Source organism: Triticum urartu, chromosome 5A, assembly GCF_056163025.1.
Source record: "Triticum urartu cultivar PI428250 chromosome 5A, HENAU_Tu73, whole genome shotgun sequence".
Lineage (NCBI taxonomy): Eukaryota > Viridiplantae > Streptophyta > Magnoliopsida > Poales > Poaceae > Triticum > Triticum urartu.
Genome location: NC_141877.1, coordinates 461872817 through 461888032, shown reverse-complemented (window position 1 = coordinate 461888032; position 15216 = coordinate 461872817). Strand labels below are relative to the sequence as shown.

General features: G+C 52.3%; 2 protein-coding genes and 1 pseudogene across 4 annotated transcripts; all 3 read right to left on the bottom strand.

Moving 5' to 3' along the window:
* Positions 1-2766: 2766 nt before the first annotated feature.
* Positions 2767-5475, bottom strand: LOC147971942 (uncharacterized; annotated as a pseudogene). The gene is made up of 2 exons (XR_015604935.1): positions 4779-5475; positions 2767-3695 (listed from the first exon to the last, which is right to left on the bottom strand). The product of XR_015604935.1 is annotated as an uncharacterized LOC147971942 (transcript).
* Positions 5240-6196, bottom strand: LOC147971941 (uncharacterized). The gene has a single exon (XM_087524180.1). It carries the CDS (start codon positions 6194-6196, stop codon positions 5240-5242), a length of 957 nt encoding a protein of 318 aa, XP_087380306.1.
* Positions 6197-7005: 809 nt separating this feature from the next.
* LOC125556249 (uncharacterized) lies at positions 7006-8666 on the bottom strand. Of its 2 annotated transcripts, none has more exons than XM_048719021.2 (2): positions 8462-8666; positions 7006-8369 (listed from the first exon to the last, which is right to left on the bottom strand). In XM_048719021.2, exon 2 carries the CDS (start codon positions 8314-8316, stop codon positions 7186-7188), a length of 1131 nt encoding a protein of 376 aa, XP_048574978.2. In that variant the 5' UTR covers positions 8317-8369; positions 8462-8666; the 3' UTR covers positions 7006-7185. The 2 variants fall into 2 exon arrangements, with proteins under 2 accessions (XP_048574978.2, XP_087382587.1); XM_087526461.1 differs by having other exon boundaries at positions 7006-8365.
* Positions 8667-15216: the final 6550 nt, after the last annotated feature.

The window sequence follows — 15216 nt, the reverse complement described above, 5'->3', positions numbered from 1 at the left end:
AGGTGGGGGAGTAGTCATCATCCCCTTCATCAGCCTTGTTGGTGAGGTCATTTTCCTCAGTGTTGAAGATAGACTTGCTGACGAATGCAGTAGCGAGAGCAAGGCTCGCCACTCCGGATTCAGACTCCTCTTCCTCATTTTCTTCAGATTCAGCCTCAGAGTCCATTTCCTTGCCAATGAATGCCCTGGCCTTCTTGGAGATGCTCTTCTTCTGATATGAAGGCTTTGAGGATTTTGATGATGAGGATTTTGTGGATTTCTTCTTTTTCTTCGCATCATCAGAACTGTAATCCTTGTATTTCTTCTTCTTTGATTCCTTTTCCCACTGAGGACAATCTTGAATGAAATGTCCAGGTTTCTTGCATTTGTAACAGAGCCTCTTCTTGTAGTCACTGGATGAGGAATCATTGCTCCTTGAGGATCTTCCAAGGCGACCACGTCTTGAGAACTTTTGGAACTTCTTCACGAGCAGAGCCAGATCATGGCTCAGTTCGTCAGGATCACCAAGGCTGCTACCAGAGTCTTCATCTTCGGACTCAGATACTGCCTTGGCCTTCAGTGCACGTGTTCTGCCATAGCTTGAACCATAGAGATCTCTCTTTTCAGCAAGTTGGAACTCATGAGTATTTAGCCTCTCGAGAATATCAGCGGGATCAAGTGACTTGTAATCAGCACGTTCTTGTATCATCAATGCCAGAGTGTCAAACGAGGAATCAAGCGATCTCAGCAATTTCTTCACCACCTCATGGTCGGTGATGTCAGTGGCACCAAGTGCTTGAAGCTCGTTTGAGATGTCAGTGAGGCGATCGAAGGTTTGTTGAACATTTTCATTGTCGAGCCTTTTGAAGCGGTTGAAGAGATTGCGAAGAACATCAACTCGAGAGTCACGCTGAGTTGAGACTCCTTCATTCACTTTGGACAACCTGTCCCAGATAAACTTTGCTGTTTCCAAAGCACTCACTCTGCCATACTGTCCTTTGCTCAGATGGCCACATATGATATTCTTCGCTTGAGAGTCGAGTTGCTTGAATCTCTTCACATCGGCAGCATTCAGAGAAGGTGTGACTGAGGGAACACCATTTTCCACAACATACCATAGATCGTTATCAATTGCTTCAAGGTGCATTCGCATCTTATTCTTCCAGTAGGGGTAGTCCATCCCATCGAAGGTAGGACACCCAGCAGAGACCTTGATCATACCTGCGGTCGACATAACTAAAACTCCAGGCGGTTAAACCAAAATCACACAGAATAAGGGAATACCTTGCTCTGATACCAATTGAAAGTGCGTTATATCGACTAGAGGGGGGTGAATAGGCGATTTTTATGAAATTCTTCACTGAGGAATTTGCCGATGAGGAAATTCCTTAGCGAAGAACTACTAGCAGCGGAATAAGTACTCAAAGGTAAGCATAACAGAATACAAGCATAGTCATCATGATGAAATGAAGACAGACACAGAGTACAGGAAGTGTAATCACAGGATAACACAGGATGAAAACAAACAGACTGAAGAAATTGAACTGAGGAAATTGAGAAAGTCTTCAAACACAGATATGAACAAACATACAACACAGTTATGAGGAAATGAAAGAGTTGAGGAAATAGAACCAGTGGTGAAGACAATGATTTGGTAGACCAGTTCCAACTGCTGTCTCAGTTGTACGTCTGGTTGGAGCGGCTGAGTATTTACACTCGAGGACACACAGTCCCGGACACCCAGTCAAGGACACTTAGTCCAAGACACCCAGTCCTCACCGTATTCTCCTTGAACTAAGGTCACACAGACCTCGTCCAATCACTCGTGGTAAGTCTTCAGGGGACTTCCAAACCTTCACAAACTTGGTCACCTGGCGATCCACAATTCCTCTTGGATGCTCTAGACCATGACGCCTAACCGTCTGGAAGAAGCACAGTCTTCAAAGGTAACAAGCGTCGGATCCACTCAGAATCAATCTCTTCAGTGATGCTCAATCACTTGGGGTTTGTAGGTGTTTGGGTTTTGGGTTTTTGGTTTTTCCTCACTTGATGATTTTCACTCAAAGTCCTCGGAGGATGGGTTGCTCTCAAATGACAGGTGTCAGTTTCTCTCGGAGCAGCCAACCAGCTAGTGGTTGTAGGGGGCGGCTATTTATAGCCTAGGGAGTAGCCCGACATGATAATACATAAATGCCCTTCAATGATATGACCGTTAGGTGGATAGATATTTTGGGACAGCTGGCACATAGCACAACAACGGTCGGAATTTTGAGTAGCAAAATCCTCAGGTCTATCATGTTCCTCACTGTGTAGGCAATCCGCACTGGCGAATTCCTAACTCCTCAGTCAGGACAAATTCCTTAGAGACCAGAAGAACTTCGTCTCTGTCACTGAAGAAATTGACTGAACTGTATGAGATTTCCAATGGCTTCACTCGAAGGGATTGGTAGGTGTAGGCTTTTGAGTTGAGCATCACATGGAAATTTTTCCTTAGTATTTCCTCGACCCCTTTAACAGTACGATGTTTCCTATGACTCAAGAAAGAGAAAAACAAAACTATGAAAACGAAAGTCTTCAAGCTTCATATTCCTCGCATGAATATCAAGTCTTCACGGACACACCAATTTCTTCACTTTAAAAGTCTCATGAAAGTCTTCAGAAATACCAAAATCTTCAGTCAAAGATATTCATTTTTAGGGGTTGACTTTTCCTGTAAATATAAAACTCCTCATAGACTTATAGACCTGTGTACACTCACACACGCATTAGTCCCTTAACCTATAAGTCTTCAATACACCAAAATCACTAAGGGGCACTAGATGCACTTACAGTGCCGCCATGGGCGCCAGTGGTGCTCCCTCCTGAACCAAGGCGAGGTGCATCTCACGCGCCTTCCGGGCCTTATATGCATCAACGACCTCCTGTGGTGCGCGACACTGGCGGGAGAAATGCTCCACCGAGCCACACCGAAAGCAGTCCTGAGGCCTCTGCCCCCCCCTTGCCCGGCTTTTGCTGCTTAGCCGGAGCGGAGGGCTGAGGGCCCTTCTTCTTGCCCTTGCGGCCCCTCTTCTTCTGTTGAGGCTTGCGAACTTTGAGAGCATTCACCTCCTGACGAGAACTCCCCCCAAGTGGTTGCGCGGCAAAGTTCTTTTTCAGAACCTCGTCCTGCGCCTCTGCCACCTGGAGGACGTCAATCAACTCTGAATACCTCGTGTAGTTGCCCTGGCGGTAGTTCCGTGCGGACAGGACCGCGTCAGGGTGGAAAGTGGATAGGGTTTCTCAATCTTCTGAGTGTCGGTAATCTGAGTACCACACATCTGAAGAGTCGTACAAATTCGGTGTAGAGCCGAATTGTACTCCCCAACCGTCTTGAAGTCCGCAAACCTCAGACGGATCCACTCTGCCTCTGCACATGGCTTAACAGCGTACTTCAGCCGCTCAAATCGCTGCTTAAGAGCGGTCCAAAGGCCAGAAGCACTCCGTTCAGCCATATACTCATCTTTCAGAGTAGGTGACAGGTGATGACGGAGAAAATGCAGAGTCTGCGCATTCTCAGTTTCAAACTTGGGATCGGTGGGGGCCAGCTGGGTCCCCTTACCGATCGCCCTCAGGAGGGTTCTGCCCTGGAGAAAAATCTCACAGTCCGAAGCCCATGACAGGTAGTTCATCCCCGTTTGGGCCAACTCAGCAAACTCTTTGTGGACAATTCCGGCCATCTGCAATTTATGCAAAAATCATGAGATTACAGCAGGTAATCTTTTGCACAAATGCGATGTTGATAAACTTATTCAATTAAAATGACGTTCCAATATTTAAAACATCCTGTTATATGACTTACTAAATGATTAAGAGTGCTAAACAATTAATCTACAACAGTAAAATCATATAATAATATCATGTTACAAAGGATAGCATGTTAAGCGCATCTCGTATGCCAAAACTAGCCCAAAAATTGAATTCCCGAGGCATTTTTAAGCCCAAATACGTGTTTTCAGTGAAAACAGACAGTTCCAAGGGCTTCTACGCGAAATATTACAGCAGGAATAAAACATGCGTAAAATCTAGAAACTACGGGGGCTAAATTGCAAAAATCTCGCGCTACAGCCGGCGCCCCTTTTTTTGTATGGAGGGACACCCACAGCCGCGGCCCATCCGGCCCAGGAGCCAGCAGGGCCGGCCCAGCAACCGACAGCCTTTCCTGTAGGGACGCTAGGGTTTCCCCTAGCGCCCGCATCGGGGTGCGGCGGCGGCACGCACGCGGGTGCGGCCGGGGCTGGCCAGGCGCCACGGCTCGCCGGAGCGGCGACCAGGGCCGGCCAGGGCAGCCTGCGGCCACGGCGCGGCCGGCTGGCGCGGCCGGCGCGGGCACGGCGGCCCTCGAAGCAGGGCATGGCGGCTGCGCGTGCAACGGGCACGTGAACGCGGCGATAGCAGGACGTGGCGGCGGCAGCCAGCGGCACGACGCCGGCGACTAGCGGGGTCGCTGCCAGTATGTCTCGGGATGCGATCTTCGTCGCGTTCATCCGGAACTCCGACGGCGCATGGCACATCTGGTGCTTTTGCGGCGGTACCGCGACCATCTGGATCGCGATGCGCACTGACTCCCTATAGTGCAGTCGACAAGTTCCTCTTAGTCCAAGAACATCGACATTGGTCGGCGACGTATTCGTCAGCTCGGTTCTTGGGAGGAAAATCCACACCATAGGTAGATGAAATCCGAAAAATAAACTAATCGCAAAAATGGAATCGCGGTAACGAGAGGAATCCATTTTTGCAAAAAGGGGGATCGGATCTTATACCTCCGCGGGATCGACGAAAGCCTGCGTGATGCAGGCTTGACGGAGAGTTGATGGAGCGAAGCATGCTGATAACGTGTTCCGCAACTCCGTCGGCGAGTCCGGTCCGAGGTTGCGGAGCGAGGGCGAGCGTCGTAGACGAAGTAGTCGAACACGCGAAAGTAAATGACACAGAGAGATATGGAGGAGGCCAGCTTTATTAATCAATGATCAAAGATTACAATGATAGCTCCTCGTTGCTTTATATAGGGACTCCAGGGTCAAGGGATAAGTACCCACTTAACGTAAAGTGGGGGAAACGGGAGGGGCTACCCCGTGCGATACGCACGAGGCTGCCGCCACCCCTCGGTGGCCCCGGTTTCCCAACAATATTGATCAAAAGTGGGCTAGGATCCCAGATGTTTACATAGACAGAAATTTCAGAAACAGGGGGATAAACAAGGCTAGGGAGCGAGAGCTCTCAGCTAGGAGTCTACATCGGCTTGATCATCGCGACGTAGGTGGGCGCGCCACAGCTCGGCGTCCTCCCTACAGCACCGCAGGACCCAGGTCATGGACGGAGCCTGTCGTTGGAAAACCACGGTGTTGCGGTGCTTCCACAGCTGCCAGCAGCAAAGCATCACAAACTCCAGGGCAGAGTCGACGGCGTTTCTCCCTGCCTCAGCCATGGAGTGTAGGTGGCAAACCGAGGCCCCATCAGGGCACATCCCGATTTTTTGCCAGAACTGTCCCGCGAATGGACAGGAGAACAACAAGTGGTCGGCTGTCTCGAGGGGGGCGGGGCAGAGGGGGCAGCCGGCCTCATCCGCAGCGAGGATGCACTTCCGCAGCAGGACGTCGCGCGTGTGAATGCGCTGCTGAACCAGAAGCCAGCAGAAGAACTTGATTCGGGATGGCACCCACGCACCCCAGATCATGGCAGCATAGGGCGCGGTCACCCCGCCAAACTGCAGGAGGCCGTAGACCGTGCTGGAGGACAGGCCTCCCCCGCGCGCCTTCGCACGGACCAGCTGACGCTCGTCGGGGCCCGATTTGTTGGGGGCCTCAGCCAGCAACATCTGCATAGTCAGCAGCTCGCGCGCGCCCATCGCCGTGAGCCGGGGGACCAGGAAAGCGGCGATGCCACGCCGTCGCACCTGCCAGACCGTGGCCTCCCTGTCGACGGAGTGAGAGAGGAGAGCAGGGAAGGCCGAGGCGATTGCTCCACAGGGAAGCCAGCAGTCCCACCAGAAGAAGCAGGACCTCCCGTCCCCCACGTCCACCTTTGAGAGGGCCCGGTAGAGGGGCAGCAGCTTGACGAGGGTGACTCGGTGCTCGCCAAGCACCAGCTCGCCACGCGACAGGAGAGAGCAGCCGCCCGCACCCGCCCAGATCCAAGATGCCCATCTGGACAGAGGAGCGGCGTGAAGCCGGTGTATCATCTTCAGCAGCAGGCACTCATTCTGGGTAGCCAGGTCTCGTACCCCCCGTCCTCCTTCAGATTTGGCACGACAGACCTGTTTCCAGGCGACTAGACATTGAGCGCCCGTGGCCCGCTCAGCGATGTTCCAAAGGAAGGAACGGCGGACACGTGTGTAACTGTAGGCACAGGAATTGCGATTGCTTGGAAAATAGTGGTCGATTTTGATTAGCAGGCTTGCAAGACATGAAATGACGTAGTTGGTAACCTGGGGAAATTAGGAACCCTAGATATGAAACGTTGATGCTTTGAAGTGATTCAAGGGACGCTGATTCAGAGTTAAGATTGTCTGTCGAGGTGAATGCCCCGATGTCACCATTGGCACTGATGAGGGTGTGACTGTAGTTTCACAACTGGAGGCTCTCCTGCCAGTGGCGTGCGGATCATGCTGTGGTCATTAGAAAGAAGCCCAACCCTGTTGTCCTGACGCAGGTTCCACGGCTCGTATATAATAGTAGAACTAATGTTATCACCAATCAATGCATCTATGTAAAATAAAAATCTCTTTCGGCCAAAACAATATAGAAGCAGATGTTTAATGTATAATTTTGTTGAATTGAGGTCCGCTTAAAGGGGGTGTACTGAAGATAATTTTTATTCGAATATCTGAATCATAGAACTGAACTGAGCCATGCTCAAAGCCCTTACCTGAATCGTAGAACTGAACCGAGCCCTGCTCAAACCCCCGGCTTCAGTTTATATATCTATATCAGTGCGCATAAGGGCCCAAAATTCACAGTAAATGAGTAAAATGCCAGCTGCACACAGGCAAAAAAAAAGTTCGATAATTTTGATTCAGTCGTTTAAGATCCGAATAGAGAATCTTATATACGAGGACAGATGCACATCCTGCAAAGTTTTGTTCATGGCCATAGCATATAATTTTGTTACGATCCGAGAAGAAATGAACCCCACACACATCTAGTCCCGAAGAAACAGACGAGTTTTGGCTCAGAGCACGCAGTGGATTTCAATGCCTTCAAAGCGTTTAGACTTGTGGTTGATCATCTTGAGCCCGTCGCCACAACGCACAACCTCGACGCCCGTCAAGATGGTAAGGTCATTGACCACCATCTCATCATCTAGCCCGTGTAAAGGGTAGCCTGCTGCATTACATGGTGTGCGCCACTGGATATTTTGAAAGCTGGTGGCGATGCAGAACTTGCCTGAGCCAAGGTTGAGTAGGTGCCTCTGCCATGTCGACCACTTGTCGGACAACGGATCGAGATAGTTCCAGGTGCGGTGCTCCACGGGTGGCCAGGAAGACAGGTCGAAGGCACCCAGACAGTGGTGGGTGTTGCCGACGGCAGCATTGACGCCAAACCAGAGGCCAAGCTCAGGGACGTACTCCGCGGCGCCATGGAAGGGCAGCGCCCAGCTTCCAGCCTGCCTCCACTCACCTTTCACCGTGTCAAAGGCATAGGCTCCGGCGTCCACAGACGACACACACAGAGTGGTCTCATCGACCACCGCCGCCGCGGAGGGGTGGAAGACCGCTCTCCTGTGGAGGTCAGGCAGGTATGGTCCACGCATCGGCGGCGAGGGCAGATGTTGCCAGTGCCACCTCCGTTCAATCCCAGCGGATGGACCCCTGGCGGAGCCGTTCCTCCCGTACTCCAAGACCTCAAACAAGACATTCCTCGGTTCTTTGCTCAAGACATAGTGCTGTTCGTCGTCGTCTTGGCTCCCAGGCCTGGTCATGGACAAGGAGATTGAGTCCCTCTGTTTGCAGAAGTTAGTGTCGGGCATGGCAACGACGGCGTCTATGTCAATGTCGTACATCACGGCATTGCCGCAAGTGGGGGCGAACATGACACGGCCCTCTGCCTGCCCTTTGAGCAGGGAGAAGAAGTGAAAGTCCGTCGCGTCCTCCATCATTGGCGGCGTCGAGAAGTTGATCTTGTGCTCGGGCAGAGGCTCCAAGCTCGGGATGGCCGACGGTAATCCCTTCTTGTTGTTACTCGCCTTTTCCGCGGCTGCTGCTGAGCGGTGGAAGAGATGCTGCTTGAGGTTGACCCGGAGCAGCGAATAAAATTTACAGCCGTAATCGCGCACTATCACGTTGGCAAACTCACGATTCATCGTCCTCGCCGAACTAACAACCCAGCGAGCTAGGCAGTAGTCGAGTATCCTGACTATCAAGAGATACGAGTTATACACCTCTAAAAGTTGTTGAAACCAAATATATCTGGATTAATCTCAGTAGAAAGTTGTTGTAACTTCTTACCTGCAGCAGCGGAATCAAATCCCGTATGCCTCCAATCCCAAAATTTACCTCTAGCTAAGACCCACCGAACGCGAATCAATTCTGAAAGCCCTGGTGTTCCTAGCAGGATGAATGGGGCAGACAGAAGGCGGCGGCGGCGGTGGCGGAGGAGGAGGAGGGGAGGGGCGGCGAGATTTATATGGGGGGCGCGGCGAGTCTGACGGAGACCTCTTTTTTTTTTTTTTTTTTTTTGAGGGGGTGACGGAGACCTCATATACAGCGCTTGACGCGGCCGCTGGTAAACTGGCGCTCACACGCCCTCTGGCATGGGCCGGCCCACCAAGCAACGTGCTTCGCTCCAGGTCGCGGTTCCTTCCTTTGTTCGCTCGCTCGCGATTTCAGGCTTGGTACGTTCGATCAACGGTTGACCGTTGATTGGTTGACCATTGGCTTTTGTAAGAAACAGTATCTAAAAAAGTTCGTGCATTTAAGAAAATGTTTGTGGCTTTGAAAAAGTTCGCAGATTTGAAGAAAAAATATGGATTTAATAGAAAAAGTTCAACACTTGAAAAACGTTTCTGAATTTAAAATAAATGTTCATCAATTCAAAAATTGTTCATGAATTTGGAACATATTTAAGAATTTAAAACATTGAATAAATTTTAATAGTGTTCATGAATCTCTAAAAATTATTCACGAATTTGAATTTTTAATTAATTTGAAAATTGTCCAAGAATTAGGGAAAAGTTCATAACAGTAAAATTATTCATATACTTTAAAAATGTTGAGGAACTTGAAAATTGATCAAGAATTAGGAAAAAGTTCATAAGATTAAAATTATTCATATATTTTAAAATTGTTGACCAAATTGAAGAAATGTTTACAAATATTTGAAAATTATTCACAAATTTCAGAAAAGTTCATGAATTTTTTTGACAGAGTTGTAAAAAGCTCAAGGATTTCAAAACTACTCATGAATTCTGAAAAAAATCACGAATTTGAAAAAAAAATACAAAAAACTTAAAATGAAGAAAGAGGTAGAAAACCAAACAAAAAACTGGTCAAAAGCTTCCTAAAACCGGACATCTGATAAAATAGTTGTTGTTAACCGGTCCGCTGTCAAATCGGTGAACTGATCTCTAATCACCAAGTGTTCATCTCTCGCATTATATGGGCCGGCCTATTCGTCGCGACAGTTCAAAGCAGGGATGTGCGCTGCCTATGATTAGCGAAGTAACCGACTTTATAAGCGCGGAATAGAAAAAAGCACGCCTATTTGTTTCTTCACAGTTTGGCCTTGTTTTTTCCGTGTTGTTTTTTATCCGGTTTTCGCTATTTGTGGGTCGAGTTTTCTTTGCTTTCTTTATTTTCCCCCTATTTTCTTATGGTTTTTCTTTTACCTTGGATATGCCCTTATCAGTGTTAGCTAAAGACTGATTAAGAGCCAAAGACCCATGGTCTGTGTGAAATGCACCGGAGGAGTTTTATCTAGGAACAATTACATTTGAGCCCCTAGTTGTGTCATACCCGTTTGATTTGCCCCCAAATTTAAAAAAAACATTGTTTCTGTCCAAGCTCGTTTGCTCTTCTTATGCTTTTGCTCCCGGGGCCCCTCCTCGTGGCCCTACCTCGGAGATCGTCCCTTTGAATGAGGCAGGCTCATGAAGGCGATCCTGCCAGGCAGGTCCATCGTCCTGAGCCACCTATTCGTGGGGATGAAATCCTCGGCGTCCTCAGCTCCGGCCACCACTTGAGCTCCTGCACCCGTCACATCCCAGCCAGTCTTCAATATCTTGTCAGGTAAGATGGCAAGTATTAGTGCACAAACTCTTTGCAAAATGGCACTAATCAGAGACATTTTCTCAAGAGCAAATGCCACTGATCAGTGCACAAACTCTTTGAGCAAATGCCACTTATCAATGGCACTTGATGTTAGGAAAATGCCACTGATCAGTGGACTTGCCCAACAGCAAGTGCTAATGATCAGGGCATCTGCTTTTCTGCAACTGCCTCTCATCAGTGCACTATCCTAAGCATGGAAACATCTAAAAATAGCAAAAACAAGTGCCAATAGCATCCATGTGCAGCCATGCAAATTTGGCAGCATCCTAAAATGGTCCTACTACAAGCACGTATAACAATCAACACAAACCCTAGCTTGAATATGTATGTTAGCAATATGAACAACAACATTAACATGATCCTAGCTTGAACATGAACATGCCATTTGCATGAACACACATCCTAGCAAGACCCTACCATGCACACAGATCATAGCAAAGTACACTACCATTGGGATTCTAGCATGAACACAGCTAGTAGCATGAACACAGATCCTAGGACACACTAGCAGTAGCAGAAGAAAATTATCCTAGGACACACACTGTATGAAACAAGAATATATTGGTACGATTGGATTCGATTGGGATCGCATCCAATCAGATCTACTCCAATCCTATCTAATCCTATCAATCCACTAACTACTAGCACATGCCAAAGAATTAAACCCCTAATCTACATCTACGAGAAAGCATTGAGGGGTTTGACTCACCGGAGCACGCGCAGTCGCAGCGAACCGAGGCCGGGGTGAAAACCCCGGCAGGAAGGACCGAAGGAGAGAGGTGGCGGAGAAGAGGAGGAGCCGGCCCTGGCGACGGCCTACGGCATCGGCCCCGTGCTCACCGCCACGCCGGAGGTCGAGGAGGACGGCCCGTCGACAGGAGAAAACCCTTGGACGGGGGTCAAGAAAACCCCCCTGTCCAATGGGGTCCCAACAAGCGGCGGCTCCCTCGATGGCGTCGGCGCCGAGCTCAGGACCACGAGGTCCGGAATCCACGTCGGAGCAGGAACGGCCAGCACCACATTGGCCGGCGCTGGTGGTGGCCGGCAGCAGATGGGGGACGACGCTTGCAGCGCCGACGCCAGGTTCAGCCCCGAGTTCTGGAGCCCGGCCAGCCAACACTCCTGTATGCTGGCGATGCGCTGGTCGACGGGGGTCGAAGGGCGGCACGGCGGTGGGCGAGGCGGAGCCATCGGAGGAGAGGAGAGGGAGGGGTGGTGAGGGAGAGAGGGAGCGGTGGGAACAGTGCGACTGGGTGGTGACAGGAGAGTGGGGGCGAGTTATGGGACGTCCCCTCCGTCTCCCACGCTGTCCGAGGCGTGCAACTGCCTCGCACGCGTGGCCGTGCCCAGGCTCGCGAGAAACTGCCGACTCGGCAATTTCCGCCAGGCCAGGCTGCGGGCTGCTTTAAGGTCCGTGCGGGCCACAAACCGCATGCAGCCCAGGCAAACAAACAGGCCCCACACATCCCGTGCAGGTCTGGTTGGACTGCATGCGGGCAACCAAACACGCCCTTGGTGTAACTTCAGTCCTGGTACGAGCTCGCCATGTACATGCAGTTCCTCCGTACCCCGTTGACCCCGTTGGCCTCCACACAGAAGCCGCAGAAGCCGTCCATGAACACGGCGCGGTCGCCGATGTCGTCGACCTCCGCCCACCCCGTGGGGTTCCGGCGGCGGCAGTCCTAGCGGAAGGCCTTGAGGAGCTCCCTCGAGCCGACCGATTCACCGGGGTGTTGTTGCAGCTCTCTCTCACTCAGGACTAGAGGTAGAAGAAGAATCACAATACACTAGAGTTTCACCCGGCTGCACACACCGCCCCGTTACTATTCCAAAAGCTCAAAATTCAATTTACAAACACACTAGTGGCCATGCTTTGTAGTCCTACAGCAGCGTAGCCCCCATGGTTCCGTTGCGCACGTACGCACGAACGCATAGCTATCTCCGCTGCATGCATGCAATCCGCCCGGCACGCGCACGACCCGGCGAGCTCCACCGGTTGATGCTAAGGGCATCTCCAGCCGCGCCCCCAACAGGCCCCCCAGGCCACTTTTTCGACGTCGGCGCTGAAAAAACGGCCCAGTCGCGCCCCCAGGACGCCGAAAATCGTCGGTTCGGACCTTTTTTCCGCCCGGCGGTCACAGGCCGAACCCGGCGCGCTGGGGAGCCGTTGGGGGCTCCGGCGCTAGGGAAAAGCACGCCTGGCCCACACCGACAGGGGAAAAGTCAAGGTTTTCTTCCCCTGACTCGCCTCGCACCCCCCGCGCCCTCGGCCACCACTAGCTATATCCCGGCGACGGCCGCCGCCCTACTCCGCTAGATAGCCATTCCCCGCCGGAAAATAGCAGCACTTCGCCGCGGCAGCCCCTCCCGCAGCAACTGGGCGTTTCCGGCCGCGGAGGCGCGGTTTAACGGCGGGTACACGCCCACCGAGCGCAAGGTGTTCGGCGTTTTGCCTGCCTCGGCGATGGACTCGGACGAGGAGGAAGAGCTCGCCGCACTGCTGGAGGAGGAAGCCGCGACCGACGTCCAGGAAGAAGAGCATCTCATGGTGCTCGCCGCCCTCGCCCAGCTGCTGGCGAGCAGTGAAAAGCCGCGGCGAGGTGGCTCGGCGCCGGGGCGGGTGAAAGCAAAGAACCGGCATCGTCTGCAAGGCTACTGCATGCTCTACTCCGACTACTTCGCCGATGCTCCACTTCATGGTGAGAGAACATTTCGGCGCCGTTATCGGATGAGCCGAAAGCTCTTCCTCAGGATTGTGAATTCCATCCGGGAGTTCAAGATCAATGGGCACCAATACAACAAGGGGTACTATCTAGCTGACGGCATCTATCCGAGATGGTCGACATTTGTGAAGACGATCTCAAACCCTGTGCCAGGAGGCAAGAACGCCTGGTTTGCGAAAGTTCAGGAGGCTTGCCGGAAGGATGTCGAGCGGGCATTTGGTGTGCTCCAATCTCGATTCGCTGTTGTTCGGTACCCCGCTCAGACCTGGTCGAAAGATCAAATGTGGGAGATCATGACTTGCTGTGTCATCTTGCACAACATGATCATCGAGAGCAAGCAAGAAGACCCAGTGATTGACACTGAACCATACTACAGGCAGGGTCCTCTAGCCGAAGTTGATCACCAGCTACCGGCAACTTGGACTGCCTATCTCAGTATGCGTCAGGAGATCCGAGACCCACAGGTGCATCATCAACTGCAGAAAGATCTGATTGAGCACCTATGGAGGCTCAAGGGGGACGCCTCGTGATGAAATACGAGTTTTTATTTGTTGAACAATATAATTTGTATTGAATTATTTGTTGTTGTAGTATTTTGTTGAAGTATTTGATTTTTCTGTGATGAAATATGTGATAAGAAATAATTGTGTTGATAATTGAACGCCGAGACACGGCGAACCACGCCGAATATGGGCCTATTCTCGCCCATATGGGCCGTTTATCCGCCGAAATTGGGCTGCAAAGTGGGCCAATTTCGGCGCCTGGGGGCGAGCTGGGGGCGACGACTGGGCGCAAACCCGCCCCCAGCGCCGAGTGCATCGTCGGCTCGCCCCCAGGGGGCGATTTTTATGCGTCCTGGGGGGCCAACGGCTGGAGATGCCCTAACAGCCTGCTAACCAACTAGCTAGCTAACTCACACCACCATGCCACACACGCACCCCACGAGCAAACACACACACACACACACACCCCTACGAACCTGACGCGGCCACACACCGCCCATACACACACATACACCACGCCAACGCTGCGTCCCGCATGTCCCCCGCGCACCGATTGCCCGACGAGCCCGACCGCATCAGTGCGTCCCGCACGTCCCGCGCGCACCCGACGCGCCCCGACGAGCCTGACCATACACGTCGTGGCTTATTCCAACACACACCCTAAGCCACGGTCTAGAGGAGTCCGTCGTCATCGACGTTGGCGCCGGCCAAAAGAGCCTGCTTCGCCGCCGGTCCTTTCCACAGCTGCGGGCACTCGCGCCGGAAGTGCCCGTTCTCCCCACACTTGTAGCAGCGCCTGCGCCTGTTGCCGCTGCTCCCCGACGCCACGCTGCGCCCGTCGTCGTCGTCCCGTGCTCTGCCTTGCTGCCGCTCCCGCGCTCGCCACTGCGCTACCGTGAAAAGGAGTTGTTCGTCCGCCCGCTCGCCGCTGTCATGCCGTCGACGCCGAACTTGTTCGTCGAACGCGCGCAGCCGCCCGAGCGCTTCATCGAACGCCATCGTCGTCACATCATGGAACTGCTTGATGCCGGCGACGACAGGGAAGAGCCGATCCGGCACCGTATCCAGCAGCTTCTTGACGAGCGCCACGTCGCCCAGCGTCTCCCCGAGGTTGGTGTACCTCGCCTCCATCGCCGCGAGCCTCCCACCGTACACGTCGAGCTCCTTGCCGTTCGCCATCTTCAGGCAGTCAAATTGGCCGCGCAGCGTCACCAGCCTCGCCGCACGGACCCGATCGGCGCCGACGAACCTCACCTTCAGGGAGTCCCATACCTCCTTGGCGGTGAGTTTTGTCGACACCTGCAGCAGCACATTCTCCGGCAACGCCCCGAGAAGCAACGCGCGCGCCGTCTTGTCCTTCCGCGCGTTCACCGTCGCGTCGCCCGGTGCCACCGCCTCCCATACGGTGTGGACCTCGAGGATCGCCTGCGCCTTGATGGCCCAGACCTTGTAGTTGTCCGCGATCACCATCGGCATCGCCATCGTCGCCGATCCGCCCACGCCACCGCCGTGTGGGACGAGCACCATGGTCGCCGGTGATCGCCCGAACCAAAGCTCTGATACCAATTGTTGTTGCATGATACGTCTCCGTCGTATCTACTTTTCCAAACACTTTTGCCCTTGTTTTGGACTCTAACTTGCATGATTTGAATGGAACTAACCCGGACTGACGCTGTTTTCAACAGAATTGCCATGGTGTTATTTATGT